Raw genomic sequence first — 21,397 nt, forward strand, 5'->3', positions numbered from 1 at the left:
GCCGTCGCCCCTCTCCTCCGCCGCCGCCGTCGCCCTCCGGCCCGTCCCTCCGCCGGCGAGGTCCACGGCCCCCTGCGAAGGAGACCGGGGGGCCTGGTGAGTTCTCGGGGGAGTCGGGTCTCTTCTCTGTCTCCCGGTGCTCCCCCGCGCCGCCTGCCTGCTTCCCCGCCGGCCCGAACCCCGCCGCCGCTCGCGGCGGCGGCTCAGACGCCTCCTCCCCTGGCCTGCCCCCCCCCTGGGGAGGGAGGGGGAGCCCCGCCAAGTCCGGCGACTCCCGGGGCTCCGGGGGTCGCAGGACATAGTATCTGTCCAAGGTCTCAGACAAAGAAACACATGTTACTTGATCTATTTTAACTGGAAATACCATTGAGTTAATCTGGAACCTTGTGCTTGCAAAGTGTGCTCTTACCATTTATTTTCCCCTCCTACACCAATATGTGAGAGAGCCTAAATGTGTTTCAGCTACATGGAAGGGAGAATGAAAGCTACAGCTTCTCTCCCTGTGATACGTTAAAAGACAAGGTACTGCTGCTGAAATCTGCAGAGATTTTTCTAGATAAGAATTCCTTCTCAGTGTTGGCTGAACGGGATGGATGATATTAAGAAAAAGAGAATGTAGTTGATACATTTCTTTGTGTTTTGTCTTGTAAATGATGTCATGGCACAGGTTGGCATTTTGTTTTAGTTATGCCTATTCAGCAGAGTAGCATTGAGGCTCTTAGGATAGGACAGGACCCTCAAGCGTCTGTCATTGTGTTTCTGCCCAAGCAGTCATGTCCTTAACTAGTGGTGGAAAGTGCCATCAAGTTGCAGCCGACCTACAGCAACCCCCGTAGGGTTTTCAAGGCAAGAGTTGTTCAGAGTTGCTTTGCCATTGCCTGCCTCTGTGTAGCTATCCTGGTCTTCCTTGGTGGTCTCTCATCCAAGAACTAACCAAGGCCGACTCTCTTTAGCTTCCAAGATCTGATGAGGTCAGCTAGCTTGGGCCATCCAGGTTAGCTACAACACAGATTACCAGATGGAGTTGCATACCTGAATACTATCCTGCTCAGAGGGATTCTTTATGACATACCCTGAAGGACTCTTAATTGTCATGACTTCCTCTGCCCAGCCCAGTGACTCCATCTCCAGTTCCTCAGGAGAAGAGACTGAGGTGGACCAAAAGGGGCTGAACACGGCACAGGTGCCTGCTGCCAATGTTCCAGTAGATCCAGAACCTGCAAGGGAGAACCTGCCCCTGAAATAATCACCAGGCCTCCCCGCAGAGGATGTTCGCATTCTGCAGGAACAGCGGTGGCGAAAGGCCTGAGCCGAGGTGGCCCAAAGTAGGCAAAGTGCTCGACTGGCTGCACACAGCCCCATTCCAGAGCCAGGCAATGAGATCAGTAATTATTTGCAGGATCCTGGCTAAAGCATCTTGCAGCTGCAGGAGCTCAACTCCTGCCAGCAGGGCAACCAAGCCTGATTAGTTCCCAGCCTTTTTACGCTGAGGCTTGGGAAGGCTGCCTTGTTGGATGGGGTTGGACCCCCTGGCCAACCCCCCTGGCCTGGGCTTTGCTGGACTTCAGAGTTTATGTGGGGGGAGTCCCTTGCGACTGCCCTGGGGGTTTGGAGGCTCTGCCTCGAGTGCTGCCCCCACAGGGGTTTTGAAGGGAATTCCCATAGGCTAAATGGGCCCAGGTTTTTTCCAGAAACCCGGAAGTAAAGCCGAATGCCCCTTTACCGGTATGGGTGTTCTGCTTATTTCGGGATTCCTGGGAAAAAATCGGCCCCAATAAACCCAAAATTTACCGATATATAAATATATTTTGCACAGCCCTAGTCATGATGCACACCAATTCTCTCCAGTATCAGAGGAGCATGCCTATTATGTTAGGTGCTGTGGAACACAGGCAGGACACTGCTGCAGTCGTCTTGTTTGTGGGCTTCCTAGAGGCACTTGGTTGGCCACTGTGTGAACAGACTGCTGGACTTGATGGGCCTTGGTCTGATCCAGCATGGCTTTTCTTATGGATCAACTGGTCCACTAGGTGCAAGTGTGGGTGCCAGCTCCAGTTCCTGGCTGGCAGCACCTATTGGTGCCCTCAAGCCTTGCAATCTATATGTGAGCACTCTTCTCCAGAGGAGACCTGACTGGGCTGGTCTGCAGAGTGTGGGACAAGAACTTTGGCTATAGACTAGTTTGGAGGATCCCCCATATGTGACTGGAGTTAGGCTTGGAAGAGAAGTATGGCCTTCATTTTATTCTGTATAGAAATTTGTTTTTGAACTGATGGTTGGGATTTATATGGAAGACTTTTCTAGTTATCTCTTTCTGCCTTCAGCATATGCTAGAAGGGATGGCACAATGGGAAGGGAGATTAAGTAGCTCCGGTAAATTTTAGCATCCCATGCAATAATAGCAGGGTCCTTTTTTTGTGTACTGACTGTCCCTCGGGCACTTTTTTTGCATGCAAAACATTCTCACAGAGTTAATTAAATGGAGTGCTCTTCAGATTTGTCAAGTCTCGATGAGTGAAAATGCTTAAAAATAAATTTTAATATCGCATTTAAGTAATGTTTTAATCAGCTGAAGTTTACAGCTTTTGTTTTAATAGTGCCTGGCTGGAAAAGATCAATGGTTATTTTATTTTGTAAAGAGAATAAAATCTTTACTGGATGCATAATAAGCATCAGTCTTAAAATCCACACTTTAAATATGGATGGTAGTTATTAACCTGTTCTTAAAAAGCTGCAATTAGTCAAAAGTAATCACTTAGAGAAATGACTTAATTACTGTAGGCAGAAAGGGTGAAAGAATGAAAAGGGGAAGAGGGAAAGCCCAATGTAGCTGTTGATGAGAGTAATGTATTCATAGTTTATTTAAAATATGTAAATTTTATGTAGGCATTACAGATGTAATATATAAAATTAAATAATTATTTTCTAAATATAAATGTCCAGAAGCTGCACGGAAGAATTTTGGGAGCCACGGGGTTCCTGGTTTAGAGGAATACCTTGTTTTATTGTGCCTCACTTTATTGCTCTTCATAAATATTGTGTTTTTGACAAATTGAAGGTTTGTGGCAACCCTGCGTCGAGCAAGTCTATTGGCGCCATTTTCCCAACAGCATGTGCTCTGTGTCACGTTTTTAGCAATAATGTATTTTTTAAATTAAGAAATGTACATTTTTAGACATGATGCTATTACACACTTACAGCCCATTCCTGAAACAACGGTGGGCGGAGTTGGCGGGGAAGAGGCTCAGCGGCGCCTCTTCCTAAGCCGATTCTCGCACACCGGGGGAACAAAAAAAGCTGTTTCGCTATTGTTGTTTTTTTCAACAGGGCTAAAAGCCCCGTTGAAAACAGCGAGGCTGTGCCTGCTAAAAAGCAGGTGCAGCACCAGTGTTCCTGGCACCGGCATACTGCGGTGAACCGGGATAGGAAGCCGCCTAACCGGCAGCTCCTCCCCCCCAGCTGGCCCCCGGAACGCCCTCCTGCGCCGGCGCGGCCTCTCTACGCTGTGGCTTGCATCATGGAGAGGCCGCGCCGGCATAGGGGCCAGGTGCAGTCCCGCAGTGCTCAGCCCCCGGCAGGACTGGCCTCGCCGCCAGCGTAAGTGCATGTAATCACACAATTACATGCACTTACGCTGGCGGCGAGGTCACGCTGCCTCCAAAGAACGTTCGGCCCAATTCTCAGGAATGGGCTGTTAATAGACTACAGTATAGTGTAAACATGACTTTTGTATGCACTAGAAAACAAAAAAAACTTGTGCGACTCACTTTATTGTGATATTCACTTTATTGCGGTGGTCTGGAACCAAACCCACAATATGCCTGAATCCATGTTGTAATGGAGAGGTTCACAGCATCTTTCAGGAACTCTATCATCCAGCAGTTACTTAATTCACAAAAAATCACTTGATGACTAGGGGATAGTCTATAGCAGTGACTCATAGTGACTTAGATACTTACAAGGACTTGTCCATATACTTTGGGCCTTCTCCCTCCTCAGCTTCTGACAAGTTCTTGTTGCAGAATGGATGCCACTGAAAAACGCCTGCAAGTTTCTGTACTAGTAAGACAGCATGGTTGGATGTTGTCTTAAGAGCCCAGTGTTCTTGAGGTTCTTACTCTGCCCCCCTCGTCACTAGTTGCAGTAATAAACACTTTGCATCCCCAGACCAGCTTACCAAAGATCCCCCTTCATTCATAGGTTGGTTTCACTATCCTGTGATGGATCACAGCTCAAAGTTAACACCAGTAGGATCTTGGGTCCTCAGTTGGACCAATAAAAGTGCAGTCCTAATCCACCAGTTGTCACCCCAAGTTTATAACCTTGGTCCAATGGGATTGCAACAGCTAGTTTCTCACCCTATTCATCCAATAATCAGGCTTCACCATTGAAACCCAAGTAAACCAAGGTGCATAGGATAGGTTGGGCAAGCCCCACGATTCTGTAGATGGCCCTCCAAACCATCTTTCTTTGTAATCCACCTTGAGTTTTCATCTCTGTGTAATCTAGAATCATAGAATCATAGAGTTGGAAGGAAACACCAGGGTCATCAAATCCAACCCCCTGCACAATGCAGGAAATTCACAACTACCTCCCCCTCACACACCCCTAATGACCGGAAGATGGCCAAGATGCCCTCCCTCTCATCATCTGCCTAAGGTCACAGAATCAGCATCTAAGGTCACAGAATCTATTGTAAATCCAAGTGGGAAAGGAAAACTATAAAATACGTAAATTAAAAATATATATGCCAACATAGAGACACTGGGATCATCTTCAAGATCAAGTTACATATGACATGCTTTCCTCTCCCCCCTCCTGTTTCCATTTGCCCCAGCTTTCACTGACAGCTAGTTTCCTCACATGTTCTGGCTATTTGTCTGTCTCCCTCTTCCTTTGGTTAATATGGACTCTGGGAGAAACTTTCCCTAAGTTATATTATGTATTTGGTTTTGAATTGCTACTATTGAAAGGACTGTACTGTTTTTCATGTCTTTTTATACTGATTTCTCCATGTGTCAGTCAGGTTAATAAAACTGTTCTTATTAAGGATCCTGGCTCTCCTCCATCTTCTTACCCTCCCCCCGAGGATTATTGCATCAGATCTGATAGCTGTGTAGACACAGACCAAAAGATACCATGATTGGCCCGTGTGTTGTTGTTGTTTTTTGCTGTCAAGTCACAGCTGACTTATGGCAATCCCTGGTGGGGTTTTCAAGGCAAGAAACTAACAGAGGTGGTTTGCCATTGTCTGCCCTTGTGTCACAACCCTGGTATTCCTTGGTGGTCTCCCATCCAAGGCTGACCCTGCTTAGCTTCTGAGAACTGACAAGATCAGGCTAGCCTGGGCTATCCAGGTCAGGGTGGCTTAGTGTATTTTATTTATTTATTCTTTAATTTCTATCCCGCTCTCCATCCCCGGCTGAAGCCAGGCTCAGGGTGGCTTACATCATCGATGTATACATCAATGTTTGAAAAAAGGGGACACCCCTACCCTAGCAGATTGGGCACAGGTACAGGTTTGGGTAACATTGTTATTTCGATGAAGTGATTGAGTTCCTGAAACAGTGGACCAGCTTGGACTGGTCTGACAAAGGTTGAGCAACAGCTTCATGACATTTCCCTGGTTTGGGGATTGAATTACTAGGGTAGATGGTATAGTAAGGAGGATTCTATAGCCTGAGGTTATAATCCAGCAAACATAAGTCTATTCCTGTGTATGAGGGATCTTCTGGAGGCTGAGGACAAAAGGCCTTTAATGGGTATGCTCTTTGGAGCTTTCCAACAGGTGGGCTACTCCTGTGTGAGAGCATCCATGGGAAATTCCTGGTGGCTCAGGGCCCCCATCTTAATATTAAACTGGATTATTTTATCCATGCATCGGGCACCTAAGTCAGAACATCTTTAAGGGTGCACAAATGTAGGGGTTCTGGTGGGGAGCGGCCTCATTTGCAACAGCATCATACCAGTGAAAATATCAATCCATACTAGTTGTGGGAATACTATATGCTGCTCTAGTCATAGCTCTCCATATTTCTGCAACCTCTGGTTAACACAAGTGTTGGACACCGGCTACATTAACAGCCCATTCCTGAAAATCGGGCTGAAAGGCCTTAGGAGGCCGACGCTGGCTGGCGCAGGGGCCCACACCACTAGCGCCTGGAAGGCACACACCGGTGTGAGTGGCCCCAGTGCCGGCGTGCAGGCCTAGACGCTGGTCCCCAGCCGTGGCTGCGGCAGTGCTGGGCTTGGATGCTGGCGCAGGCCGCCGCGGCAAGCTGAGAGGCATTCCGGCGCCCTGGGAGGCATTCCCGGGGTGTTCCGACACTGTGTGGGGGAGGGACCGACGTTAGTCGGCCTCCCGAGCCGTTTCGGCTCAGGAACACCCCTTTTTGTTTTGTAGGCGTATCTCCCGTGCGACCCTATGAGGGTCGCACGGGTTTTTGGCACCGCTGGGTTGCCTCCTAAAACCGGCGCAGGCATTCCTTTCAAGAATGCGCTGTAAGTGTGCAAGCCTGCAGCGGGAATCCAAGACACTAGATGCTTGGCTGGTGGTCATTATCCTAATATCTTAGACAATAACTATGGAGCTCTTAGCTTATTTAGAGAGTCTACAAGATCATGAAAAGTAAAATTGGCAAAGCAGCAATTGACCTCTGCCACATCCTCTTCTTCCTGTAGCTATGGCCTTCTTCCTCCCTCTCACAACCCTTCCATCACCGCCATTTCTGCTCCAAGTCCAGCCCTCTCCCCATCACCTGTCAAATGGTAGCAAAAGAGCAGAGGGAGTAGAAAGAACACAGAATCTTTCCACTCCAAGCCTTTTCCTGACACCACTGGCCATGTAGCCCACTTTCTCCTCCTATTTCTCTCCTCTCTGTATCTAAGATCTCTTCTTTTTTTCTTTCCTGTCCCTACTATTCATGGTTTATCTCCCTTCCTCCTTCCATCCCACACATATACCTCTTTTTCTCTGCCACCAACTTCAACAGTGTTTATGGGGTTGCTAGGCAACCCCCCAAATAGTGGCTGAGATCTCAGAGGATCTCATTTTTTCTTTTATCTTACACTTTGGGTGGGACACTATTTTTTTCCAGATTTTTCAGTAAATCTGGGGGTTCCTCTAGGATTAAAAGGAAAAAAACCCACTCTCTGTACATTACCAAATTGTGCAGTTATTTTGAGCTGCACTCTGGATTCATGTTCAGAATTAGATATATAGATATGCATTTTGAATTTTTCTATGTATGGTACTTCTTTTATGGTGAATACCTTTTTAAGAATTATTTTCCCCATTTTTAAAAATTATTGAATCTTCCCCACCCCTTTCTCCCTTTTTCTCTTTTTTTTGCTCTAGATAACCTAATGTTTGTTTCCCTTCTTCACAGGAGCCACTGAACAGGCCGTAAGACTATACTGTATTCATCAGTGCCCTATGTAATGTTTTGTATCGACACATTACATATTTTCCCCTATTTTGTCAATTGGAAGAGTTTCAGCAAGGCACAGTGTAACGGGTTTAGCATAGTGGCTTTCAAGCATATTTTTTTTAAAACACACACCCTGTAATCACTGCAGTGACATTTATAGCAAAAGCAATTTGGCTACACCTGTGAGAGAAATGGCGAAGGTGGCATTTACATAAGGTCGTTCCATCTCACAGCCATGGAATACAAACAATAGAGTATTCTGAGGATTTATTTATAAAGAATAATTCAGTTGTGTGTTGCTAGTGAGAATACTCAAAATCCATTTCAAGCATATTATCCCAAAAGCTGATGACATAATTCAGACAATGGTTTTGATACTCTGTTGCCCACAGAATGCACCCAGGTAGTGGTCCTTCAAAGTGAAGTGTGTTAGCTGAGAATAAATTGCTAAACTTATTTTCTTGGAAATGCGTCTCCCTGGTTTAAAAGTCACACAAAAGGATCAGCGAGAGCCCAGAGGTGCAGTACGCGAAATGTTTTTGATTCTTACATAGATGCAAAAGACACTTATCTTCTACATAGAGCAATAACCATTTTAATAATGTTCAGACACGAAGTGTCTGTTATGCTATCAAAACAGCTACGTATTGAAGGAACCGTTCGTGGAATTGCTGCAGTTCTGAAATGGAGAGAATATACCACAGGAATGCAAGCAAACGTAATTCAGGAGTGCTGGCCAAAAGAACAGGAAAAAACATAACAGGGAAATAGCAGACGTAAAATAATATAGGAAAGAAATACACAAACCATGAAGAAGAGTTAAACTATTTTGTAAAGTACCATAGAGAATATGTAGAAAGAGGGGAAAGGGTGTACTCATGGCCATGTCCTCTGTGCGATCTAGGGTTGCCAACCTCCAGGTACTAGCTGGAGATCTGCTATTACAACTGATCTCCAGCTGATAGAGATCAGTTCACCTGGAGAAAATGGCCACTTTGGCCATTGGACTCTATGGCATTGAAGTGCCTCCCCTCTCCAAACCCTGCCCTCTTCAGGCTCCGCCCCAAAAACCTCCTGTTGGTGGCGAAGAGGGACCTGGCAACCCTAGTGCAGTCATACTCTGTAGACAAAGTAAAAATTGAGGTACAAAACAAATTCAGTAGTGAACAGAAGAAAGTGTATCATGTGGACAGAAACTCAGTCAGAGCCACAATAGGTAGGATTGCCAGCATGTTTTATATTAATCTAACCCTTATAACATTGAAATTACTGGACCCTGTATTAACTTATTATCATTAAGCACATTATAGCAAATTAATTATTGCCAAAATTATTTACGTTTTAACAAAAGTGAAAATATTGTATATTTCTACAGCACAAGAGGAGATTTTTATGCTCCCCAAATTTCCCAGTTTTTCTTTTGGAAAGCCCTTATTCTTTTTTCATGCTGTATATTTGGAATGAGCAAAAAGCTGAATAAGAAAAGGGTTTTTTTTAGTGATCCCCCCAAATTTCCCATTTTTTCTATTCATTTCCCCCTTGAAGATGGGGGAGGGGCAGATAAAGGTAGGTTGACTGAAAGGTGGGAAGGAGAGAAGGAAGCAAGAAAAGGGGAGAGATTATGAGGGTTTTCAGGGAATGGAAAGAGGAAATGGTTGGGGCAAGGAAAATGAGCACCTCCCTGCAAGTTCTTCATAGAATCATAGAGTTGGAAGGGACCACCAGGATCATCTAGTCCAACCCCCTGCACAATGCAGGAATTTCACAACTACCTCCCCCACACACACCCAGTGACCCTACTCCATGCCCAGAAGATGGCCAAGATGCCCTCCCTCTCATGAACTGCCTGAGGTGATAGAATCAGCATTGCTGGCAGATGGCCATCTAGCCTCTGCTTAAAAACCTCCAGGGAAGGAGCACTTACCACCTCCCGAGGAAGCCTGTTCCACTGAGGAACCACTCGTAACTGTTAGAAAATCCTTCCTAATGTCTAGACGGAAACTCTTTTGATTTAATTTTAACCCGTTGGTTCTGGTCCAACCTGGGGCAACAGAAAACAACTTGGCACCATCCTCTATATAACAGCCCTTCAAGTACTTGAAGATTGTTATCATATCCCCTTTCAGTCTTCTCCTCTTCAGACTAAACATACCCAGCTTTTTCAACCTTTCCTCATAGGATTTGGTCTCCAGACCCCTCACCATCTTTGTTGCCCTCCTCTAGACACGTTCCAGCTTGTCTACATCTTTCTTAAATTGTGGTGCCCAAAACTGAACACAGTATTCTAGGTGAGGTCCAACCAGAGCACAGTAAAGCAATACCATCCTTCAAGTGATCTGGACACTATACTTCTGTTGATGCAGCCCAAGATCGCATTTGCCTTTTTAGCTACCACTGCTGAGTCATGTTCAGTGTTTGGTCTACTAATTCCCCAAGATCCTTTTTGCACACACTACTGCTAAGACAAGTCTTCCCCATCCTATAATTATGCATTTGATTTTTCCTACCTAAATGCAGAACTTTACATTTATCTCTGTTGAAATGCATTTTATTGGTTTTAGCCCAATTCTCCAGCCTGTCAAGATCATCCTGTATCCTGGCTCTGCCTTCTACCATATTTGCTACCCTTCCCAATTTAGTATCATCGGCAAATTTAATAAGCATCCCCTCTATTCCTTCATCCAAAACATTTAGAAAGATATTGAACAACAGACGGCCCAGCACAGATCCCTGAGGCACTCTAGTCACTCCTCACCAAGTGGATGAGGAACCATTAACAAGCACTCTTTGGGTGCAATCTGTCAACCAATTCCAGATCCACCTAACCGTAACAGGATCTAAATCACATTTTCCCAATTTGTCAACAAGAATATTATGGGGAACCTTATCAAAAGCCTTACTAAAATCTAGATAAACTATGTCTTCAGCATTCCCCTGATCCAGCAAGGTAGTAACTTTCTCAAAAAAGGAGATAAAATTAGTCTGACATGACTTGTTCTTGAGAAACCCGTGCTGGCTCTTAGTAATCAGATCCATCCTTTCTAAATGCTCAAGGACTGACTGTTCGATGATTTGTTCGAAAACCTTTCCTGGTATAGAAGTCAAGCTGATGGGTCGGTAGTTGCGCGTTCTTGCATATCAGTTCAGGAAAACAAATAACTCATGGGAGTGAAATCCTCAGTCTCATGGCCAGTAGACTAACAATGCTATCCTATGGGGGGGAGTGAAAGCCCATAGGAGGCAACGTGATCCCGGCGCTGGCATAAGTGCCACTTGCACAGTTGAAATGGGCATTTAAGCCAGCACCAGGCCACTTACACTGGGCCACTTACACCAGCGCCGGGAAGCGGCATGGAAGTGCCACGCATGGGCACCAGTGCATTCGTGATGGCAGCGTACCTCCAATGCAGGGGCTTACACCAGCACCAAAAAGGGCATTCCCGGGGACAGGACTAACTTTAGTCAGTGCCCTGAGCCCGTTTGTCTTGGAAACACCCCCTTTTGCCAGCACAAACTTGCACCTGCAAAAATGGTGGCGCAAGCTTGTGGAACTGCATAGAGCAGTTTCACGGGGGTCAGAGGAAGTTGCATTTTCAACTTGCTGGCTCGGTGCAGCAAGCCGATTAGGAGGTGGCTCAGCTGCACTGTGGCTTTGCTGTCCCCAGCCACTACACAACTATCCCCCGCCCCAGGATTGCGCTGCCCAAGTTCTTCAGAAATGATTAAAACTAGTTAAATAACAGCTTAAATAATAGCATGCCGATGACTAGTCAGCTAATAAATAACACCATTGCTTGCACAACTATAGAATATTTGTTGTGTCCATGGCAGCTGCCAGAGTTTAGAAGAAAAGCGGGTAAACTTTTTGGGAACTGAAACCAGTTTCTTTGGTACTGCAGGCAAGTGAATGCAGAATGACATATTTGGAAGAAACTTTTTTCCACCTTCTTCTTCCCAATCTATTCATTGCTGTTTTTGAAGGAATGTTGGCTGTAAATCGAATTCCATTTTTGTCTAATCTCTAGAGGCAAAAATATGAAATTATTCCAAGTTATTCAACTTATCTCCCGATTGCACAAATAAGAGCTCTGAATTTTTTTTGTTAAATAAAAAAAATTGCCTGAAAGAGACTTGCAATTTCAAAGAGAATGGGTTTTTTTGCTGGAAACAATGATAAAAAGGGCTTTTCCGGACAAAAAGCTGCTGTCCCCCAGAACAAAGAAGAAAGCAGTTGTGGTGGGTCTGGAATACATTGACTTTAGAGAAACTGGAGAACACTAGAAGAAATAAATATGAAATCTCCAGTAAACCACCCAGAATGAAATGTTCAAAGTTTTAGAAGTGCTTAGTAATTATAAACATTGATGAAAGCCAAAGGGATTTTAGGGTACTGTTGGCAACTCACTTTGAAAATGCTATTTAGGCTGTTGCTAATATCGCCGCTTTTGAACTGCCTCAGCAGTTCAAGCCTCATTCAATTAAGTAGATGTCGTGCCAGCAAAGCCCTTTAAATATGAGGCCTCCCCTCATTCTCAATAGGTTTTCACTATAATCCACATTATGAACAGGAATTAAATGTGTATAAGTACAGCATGTGTTTTCTAAGAACAGGAGTCAAAGTGAAACATTAGGCACATGCAAAAGAAAATACATGTTTCAAATGTTGCAGTGCTCTTAGAAGGCCAATATTAAAAATGTGAAAACTTGAGAACTGTGAGGCTGGCTCCAGGGGGGTCTCCGATCCTCTCCCGGGATAGTAGGAGGTACGTGGTTAAAAATATCTTGCAATTATTAGAAAGTGGTGGAAACAAGAAAAGGAGAAAACCACAACTGCTCTTGTCTGCTGAACAGGAGACGTGATGTGTTTTTCTTCCTTTCTGGCAAAAGCAGAATTTATGCAATGCCAAAAGAATTGTGTTCTTTGATTCCTCTTTCATGTACCAAGCAAAGATGTACCCCCCCCACTCCCGCATGTGTAGGTGAGTAAACTATGGACATCTGTGGATTCTTACTGAATCCATAGTAATGACAAAATTCTACTTCATCATTATGCATTTTACAATCTCAGGAGTTAAACGATTAACTGTTCTCTAAATCCATTGTTGCAAAATTACTCAATAATGAATGCTTTTGGTTATGGCAATTCTACAGTGCATAACAGAACAATTTTGGGGAAGGATGTATTCAGCACAGAATGAATGTTTATGGTACATCGAAACAATGATTCCTCCTTTGGGGACAGAAGTAAAATGTGTTTCCTGAATCCAATACGAAAACAGAACGGAGCTGAAGCATTCTCCCCAAGGTAGAAGTCTCATGGTAAATTGGCTGTTCTGGCTACATCCATAATCCTCCCTTCCCTCCCTAAACCTTCCTCTCTCCAGCCAACACTTTTTAGAGGTAGAAAGATGCACCCTAACTACAGACATTCATTGTAACATGTGGGCCCAGTACAAATGGCATGACTAGGGATAAGCTGATGCACATAAAGGGGAATATTGTTTTTTTAACATTCATGGTTGTGGGGACAGAGTATTCTTATATACTGCTTGCATGTAGGTAGGTGCTGTTCCATGTTTATTTTTTTCATTTTTAAATTATGTCTTTTTTTTCTCCCTGATTGGGATCCAAAGTGGCTTATCACATCTTCTTCCTTACCTTTACAACAACAACAACCCTGTGATGTGAGTTAGGTCAAGAGATTGTGATGGACCCACGGTCACCCGATGAGCTTCCATGGCAGAGTGGAGATTCAAACCCAGTTGTCCTAGGTCCTACTCCAACACTAGCCAATATGCCAGCTCTCTCATACACACACATGAACACATGAAACTGCCTTATACTGAATCAGACCCTTGGTCCATCTAAGGGGGTTACCGCACTTTGTATTCCCAGCGATGTATTAAGAGTTTGAAAATGTTATAAAAAACATCGCTTTAAAAGGGTTTTTGGATACCACGGCTTATAAATGGTTGGAAGACGTCTTCTCAGCTAAAGGGGCCAAACAAAGTGCGAACAGTATTTTTTATAACGTTTTCAAACTCTTAATACATCGCTGGGAATACAAGTGCGGTAACCCCCTTTGTCAGTATTGTCTACTCAGGCTGGCAGCAGCTCTCCGGGGTCTCAGGCACAGGTCTTTCACATTGCCTACTGTCCTAGTCCCTTTCATTGGAGATGCCAGGGATTGAACCTGGGACCTTCTGCATGCCAAGCAGATGCTCTACCACTGAGCCACAGCCCCTCCACACATTTGATTGTCCTTAAATATGTCATCTGTACAAGGTTTCATATAGAGCCCTACACAGATACTGCTGACTCAACATAATTGGGAATCAGGGTAGGGATCCTAAACAAATTGTAAAGGCCATACATGCAAACACTGTACAGTTCTTCCAATGAATGGCATAGGTTGGGTCCACAGTGATCCTACTCCTTTCCAAGTGTCTTCATTCTACTCCCAGGGAACATCTGAAAAGAACTACTATCTGAGTACCAATTCTGCTCAAACACATTTGACCTTACCTGCTAACTAACTTTGTGCCTGTTGTATATATCAGCTGAAAAGCAGAAGGAAATGTTAAAGAGAGGATACCAAAAATTGTGGTATCTAAATCAATACTTTTTCTGCTACTAAATAAATGAAGGCCATCACAGGTCTTCCCATTTTTGTACCAGTGGCAAAGTATCAAGTTAAAACAAGATTTTATGTGGTTTGTTGTTCTGATCACCCATATTTTAGAAAAAATCATATTGAAAACAAGTGTAAATGAGAAAGGCTAGAATGATTATAGAATGGAGAACTTCATGGTAGATTTGGGTGTTTTGGAGCCCTTCAGATATTTCAAGGGTTCAGACTTCAGTTGCAGATGATGGTGCATAAAATTAGATTAGCAGTTAGGTCAGGTTCAAGAGAAAAGTGTATGAATGTAACTGGTTTAACATATTATATTTCAGTTGTCAGAGATGCATTCATTGATAGGGTGCTTCATAATTGCAAAATGTGCTATCCAAAATACATCAGGTTTCATTTCAGTAAAAATGCAATTTATAGTGTTTGTAGCTTTAGAAAAATGCTATGCTCTGTGTAGGTATACTCTGATATCTGGAACACAAACTAGATCTTAGAACTATATTTTGTTGGCTGTCATGGCCCTTTCTTACATGCCCAGGGAGATGTCAATTGCCACTCTGGGGTCAGGAAGCAATTTTCATCCAGGCCACACTGGCCAGGGATCCTGGAGGGTTTTTTTTTGCCATCTTCTGGGCATGGAGTAGGGGTCACTGGGGGTATGTGAAGAGGGGAGATAGTTGTGCATTTCCTGTATTGTGCAGGGGTTGGACTAGATGACCATAGAGGTACCTTCCAACTCTATGGTTCTATGAACCTCCCATTTTAGTACAGTTCTATCTACATTTACTGCTTCTTCTCCTTTTTTAGTAGATACCTGAGTCACCTGTCATTGTAAAAAAAAAGGGTTTTTTTAAAACCCTGAATTTTATATGCTGAACATTGTAATTATAAAATATCCATTGTGTGTGCAGGATATGGACTTTGTTTATCCACTTGGGAGCAGAATATATCCTAGATGCATAGCTTTGTTAATAAGCCATAATTCACCATAAAGGGCTGCTGTAATCGCTGTATTGTTGAAATGGATCCTAAGAATGCATTGAATAGTTCAGGACAAAATACAGAAAAACAAGTATACAGTAGCTTGGCATATATGATGCTGTGTAATGTGCACAATTAACCTCAGTGTACTGTATAAGATAATTGTTTAAACTTTCAGTAAGCCATATAAACCTACTTTATGCGATAGTGCAATTATAAGTTAGCTGCAGAGTTTCTACTGTAGAGTCTTTCTTTTGAAAGCAACTATAGTCAGTTATGTTTGTCTGTGTTTGCACGTAATTGTTTACAGTTTTTTGCAAAAAAGGTAGAATTTTTTTGTTAAATTTTTTTATTTATATACTTCTTTTATACCCGAATTCACTTCTCCCCATGGGGAGCAGAAGATAGGACTCGTAATAATGGGTATAAATTACGGGTGGAAAGGTACTGGCTGGATATTAGGAAATTCAGAGTAGTTCAGCAGTGGATTCAGCTGCCTAGGGAGGTGGTGAGCTCCCCCTGGCAGTCTTCAAGCAGCGGCTGGACAAACACTTATCAGGAATGCTTTAGGCTGATCCTGCATTGAGCAGGAGGTTGGACTTGATGGCCAGTATGGCCTCTTCTAAATCTATGATTATAAGAATTTAATTCTAAAAAAATAATTAATTCTAAAACCCAACATGGCTTACAACATTCTCTCATTCCCCATTTCATCTTCACAACAATCATGTGAGGTAGGTTAGGCTGAGAGTATGTGACTGGTCTCGCAGAAAGCTTCCTTGCCAGACTGGAGATTTGAACCTGAGTCTCCTAGATCCTAGTACGACATTGTATCCAAATATTCTAAAAAGCAGACTTCCTGATATTTCAAAATTATGCTTATTTTATTTATATATTTGTATTTATGTATTTATCGATGTAGGTGCGTACTTCTGAGGTACACTGTATGCATTTTTACCTTTAAGTGGGCAATATTGCAGTAAGTGGCAATACATAAATAGGCTTTCTGTAAACTACTTTCTATAAAGGATCTTGCAGGTAGAATGCAATTAAGAATCAAATGCCAACAGTTGGAACTAAAACAGGCCGCACTAAGAACAACTTTAAGCAGCCCTATTCAGCATCCTCCTCAAGTCTACTTAGTGGGGCTTACTTCCACCAAAGTTACTACAGGAAAAGAGATAGCCTAACACATAAGATATTGAGACCAGTGTGGAATAGGTAGGTAAAATCCTTCAGTATTGAAAAGCTTAGGGATAGTTAGTCAAGAGGTCACACGGGTAGCAATCAGCTCAACCTTGAGCTACATATAAGGATGCCATACTCCAGGTGGGACCTGAGGATCCCCTGGAATTACAGCTCATCTCTAGACTACAGAGATCAGTCCCCCTGGAGAAAATGGAAGCTTTGGAGGGCGGACTGTATGGCAGTGTACCCCACTGAGGTCCCTGTCCTCCCCAGGCTCCATCCCCAAATCTCCACATGTTTCCCAACCTGGATCTGGCAACCCTGTCCCCCATCTCCCACCGGTGTCTAGTGAGGACCTGGCAACCTTAGCTACATATGTATGCAAGTGCTGTCATGTCACAACCAACTCGTGGCAACCCAAGCAAGAGGCTTTCAAGGCGAGTAAGAAGCAGAGGGGTTTGCCATTGCTTTCCTTAGCGGAGTCATCCTTGATGGTCTGCTATCCAAGTACTGACCCTGCTTAAATTCTAAGATTTGACAAGATTGGGCTATACCATGGTACCTTTCCTCCTTCAACTTTGAGCTACATCTGATAAATGTGTCTATTTCTCTGATGAGTGGAGCTATGTGTGAGCTGGGATATCAATGGATCCCATCTGCCTTTGTTTGGTAACACAGACAACATTCCCACTCATGATCTTAGCATTTTGAGCGTGCAGGTGTCTCCCAAGGTAGCTTTTAGTAGTAATGGTATTTTCCGAGCGCCACACTGCTCCTTCTACCAAAGTTGTAACAAAAAAAAAGATAAAATTACCTCTAGCCAATACTAAACAAGAAATGCCAACCAGGAGAAGGCACGGCCAGGAAAGATGAGGGGAAAAAATTCCAGTTCAATTATTAATCAGAGCTAACATTTAGAATATCCTTGTGACTCCCAAAAAGAGTGAACAGCCAGTGACCAGCGGACCCAGTTGGATGTGCTGAGCATATGCTGTGAATGACCATTTTCTGGACATTTTCTGGTGAGACCCCTGGCCACAAACTTCAGGTCTCCCAAACTTGTAGACAATTCAGACCTAAAGCTTTGCTGCTGTGATACACAAAAAATGACACAAGTCCCTTCAATTTTGGCTTAGCCATAGAGATGGGAGGGTTTTTTTCACAGTTGCATAACTTGATTGAAGAGCACTTAATATTAACCCATTCTGAATTTTCTCAAACAAGCATTACAAAAGGAGGAAATAGGAAATTTCTGATACTCTCCAGGGGTACATTTATAGCATAGGGTAATTTTGTCATCATTATTGATAAAACAAAGCTATAGTGAAATATCAGAATTCCAAAGCAGAAAATTATTTATTTAGGATCAAATATTCCTTCTGCTCAGACATGTCAAGTACAAGACTGTAGGGTATTGTTTTTTCCATAATTCAGAGCACTGAAGAGATAACTATGGGGATGCCATTTAAGATGTACTACATTTTCTTAATGAATGAATTATATTTCAATATACAATACAACCTTGTTTAACCCAATAATCCTGTGGGTAGGAAGGCATCTTTCATTGACTAGGTAAACAGTGGTTTTCATTGTATGGATTTTTTCATTCACTGCATTGGAGTGTTTCAGGAATTTGTGTTCCAACTTTTGTTCCCTTTTCTATATAGTTTCAGAACAAGAATGTGCACATCTCTTGGCCACAGTTCTGCAACTCAGTTATATCCAAAAAATTACCAGGGCTGGCTCTGGGTAGAGAAGATTCAAAAGAGGTAGGGACTAACTTTGGAAGTCTACTGATCGGAGAAGTAAGTCTGCTCCCTCTGAACAATTCAATTTCATTTGTAGCTATTATGTCTAAGTCATTGATAGATCCATTTTCTATGAACTTGTATAATCCTTTATTAAAGCCATTGAGTGGCAGTAGCCATTGTATTGAATTCCACATGTTAATCATTTTGTGCATGAAAGGTATCAAATACTTATCCAGTCAATCTACTTACCTGACAGTTGAAGCTTTTTTTTAAAAAGCTGGTACTATTCCCTTGTCATTGGCAAGACTTGACCATGCACTAGGGGCTAGCAATATACCTTCTGCAGAGATTCCCAATAGCTTTAAAAATTTAAATTATGCAATCTAAAGCTCATAGACATCATAAAGTTTTTGCCTTGTTCAAAGCATGCACAGGAGAAGCTGGGCTGGTTCAGAATACTTGCCTTCCCATGAATAATGTAGATAGAGGTAGCTACCCTTTTAATAGAATATTATTTGCTGAGAATTTATTGTTAATATATTTTAAAATATGCTTCAAAGTGATTTTTAAAGCAAGGAACGTTGAGTGGGTATAGCAGCTGCCTTGTTTTATGTGCTGATTTTGTGCCAAAATAGCATATCTACATGTGTATATTTTCTTTCAGTCCTTTTGTAGGGAGAGTGGGGTTGTACTGATTATACTGAAGACCTCATTCCCCCCCCCCCTTAGAGAGACAGCATGGTGTCGTGGTTAAGGGTGGTGGTTTGGAGCAATGGATTCTAATCTGGAGAACCAGGTTTGATTCCCCACTCAGACACATGAGCAGTGGATGCTAATCTGGTTAACTGGGTTGGTTTCCCCACTCCGACACATGAAGCCAGCTGAGTGACCTTGGGCTAATCACAGCTCTGTTAGAGCTCTCTCAGCCCCACCTACCTCATAGGGGAGGGGAAGGGAAGGTGATTGTAAACCGGTTTGATTCTCCCTTAAGTGGTAGAGAAAGTCGGCATATAAAAACCAACTCTTCTCCTTCTCCTCCTCCTCCTCCTCCTCCTCTAAAAGCCAGGCCTTGCAAACTCATGGGAAGCAACAGGGTTTCTTCATGTTGATTTCCAAATAAGTCTCTCATTAGATATAAAGCAGTAAGGGTGCAGAACTTAAATCTGAAATGGAGTCAGAAGTGTCTGATGGCCCTGTGCCTAACACTGAAGTGAATGGAACAGCTTTTGTTGTGCTTTGCTGCGTGCACACTTTGGAGCTCCCAACATGCACACCAGAAGTGTTCAGCTGGGGCTACTGTGCCTGTATATAAAATGCTATGAAGGCATCAATTAAATAATAATGTCACTGCCATCCCCAGCCTCTTCCCATTTGCTGATTAAAAATTATTTACATAGGGGGAGAAAGAGAATATGTTTGTTCTTAAGTGCAGAGAAAAAGTTTACATATTTTATTCACACATGTATTTAAATGCTTTTCATTAGGTTCCTCTCAGTGCAGTCTGAAGCAGAATGATACTCTTCTAAGTCCTATGATTATGAATTCAATGGTCATAGAAGGGTATATCTCTGCTTAGGATTGCATTGTAAATGATCTAACGGCTGGAGTAATGTTGGTGCTGTTTGCTGCTGACATTAAATGCTGCAAACATTCTGCAGATAATTCGAGCTACTGTTTTGCCCCCTCCAGAGCACTTATCTTGTGCAAGAACTGATGCTACAATGTCATTATTGGACAGCTCATAGTTGTGTTTAAATTTGATATTTCATTTTCATGCTTGGCAATATTTGGCATAATGTGAGGTCAATGAGCAATGGTGTTTAGTATTTCAGTGTGTCTGATAAATTATGTGCATTAGTAATTAGTCTTTCAGAAATACTATGTAATAGCAGCTGATATACAGGTTTTAGCATTTGACGGTCAACATGTAATTCTTAGCAGTGGAGTTCACTAGAAATTTGAAATTCAGTAATTGGCAAAAATTATAACTTGAATGCAGTGAGTTTAATATTGATTTGAAAGTTGATAGGATGCAGCAAACAATATAGCCTGACAACAAGTCTGTACTACTCAAATTTTAAATGTTGAGGGATTTTGAGACAATTTTTACAGTCAGCTGTAGTTGAACTGAATATCTTCAGTTGTATCTTTGATTTCTTAATATGCAGCTGAAGTATTGAAGTTAGGTCCGAGTGTTTGAAATGCTGAACCCTCTTCTATTGAGCACCCAGCAGGTGCAGACTACATAATAGATGATAATCAGCAACAGCCTTAATCATTTGCAAATATTGTTTTATAAATTATAAACCAGTCTCCAGAATTCACAGTGGCTCCACCCAGCGAAATTCTGGCCTTCCCTTCTCTTGTTAGCCTTATCCAGAGGTTATTGCATATCTGCCCCAACCCTATCCATAGTGGACATTATTAATCTTATCCAGTATATGAAGCAAAGTTTGAAACAGATGAAGATGGAACCTGGTAATCAGTAATCACAGTTAGCATTGGTGTAGACGTGACAAGATTAATAGTGACAAGTGAAAAGAGCAGGGAAGATGGGGAAGGTGCATATGTCTATGGTTGTCTCTGAACGTGCAAACGGTGCTTTTCAAAGGAACCGTTGTACGTCTGCACTGGTCCAATTTTGGAAAAGCCCTTTCTAACAAAGAGAACAAAGCTGTACCTGGTGTTTAGAGTGCATCTAGCAAATGCAAGGTAATCTGTTCAGCAGATTGATATCCAGTAGAGATCATTCCCTGTGTTGCTGATCTAACTTCTACTAACTTCTACATGAAGTAGACAATGTTTGTAAAACAAACAGTTTAATGTGCACATTTGTCTCCATTTGCAACAGTAACCAGTGACATTTTTCAGGCATCTCCTAGGCCTTGAGCAGGCATACCGGTACCCCCAATTCCGCTTACAGAAGTAGCATAAACAGCTCTAACATTAATATGCAAAAGGCCGAAGCACCAGGTGTAGAAAATAATTTACCGCCAATCTGCTTACTGATATGTATGTTTCAAACATGTAAGCACCACCAGAAGTTTTTTTGTTTTGTTTTTTTAAATTTAGGGTTGCCTAATCAGCCATCGAGAAAACTGTTTTTCCCTTTAAGTTTCCCGATGCAGCAGAAGAGACAGCTGCTAAGGGGAGGTGAAAGTCAGTACTTGGATGTTGTTGCAGAGCAATAAGCATGAAGGAACAGGCTCCACATTTTTCCAGTGGGAGATGCACATGATGGTGGAAGGGGGCTGCTGGTATGCAGCTGCTGACTCATATAATCATATAATCATAGAGTTGGAAGGGGCCATACAGGCCATCTAGCCCAACCCCTTGCTTAATGCAGGATCAGCCTAGAGTATCCCTGATAGGTGCTTGTCCAGCCTCTGCTTAAAGACTACTCGTGAGGGGGA

At 42.9% G+C, this 21,397-nt stretch overlaps 1 protein-coding gene across 6 annotated transcripts in view; it reads left to right on the plus strand.

Moving 5' to 3' along the window:
* The window catches only part of ZNF385D (zinc finger protein 385D), a 412,248-nt gene that overhangs the window by 241,111 nt on the left and 149,740 nt on the right, over positions 1-21,397 (plus strand). For 4 of the 6 annotated variants that reach the window (XR_008933693.1, XM_056857457.1, XM_056857458.1 and 1 more), the window contains exon 3: positions 17,901-18,038. The exons of the other annotated variants lie outside the window; for them this stretch is intronic. Coding sequence is in view for 3 of the 4 variants with exons in the window: in XM_056857457.1 (XP_056713435.1) it covers positions 17,901-18,038 (138 nt within the window). In the remaining variant the exon portion in view is untranslated. The remainder of the gene's footprint in view (positions 1-17,900; positions 18,039-21,397) is intronic. 6 annotated transcript variants of the gene reach the window in all.

This window comes from Euleptes europaea, chromosome 11 (genome assembly GCF_029931775.1).
Source record: "Euleptes europaea isolate rEulEur1 chromosome 11, rEulEur1.hap1, whole genome shotgun sequence".
Taxonomy (NCBI): Eukaryota; Metazoa; Chordata; class Lepidosauria; order Squamata; family Sphaerodactylidae; genus Euleptes; species Euleptes europaea.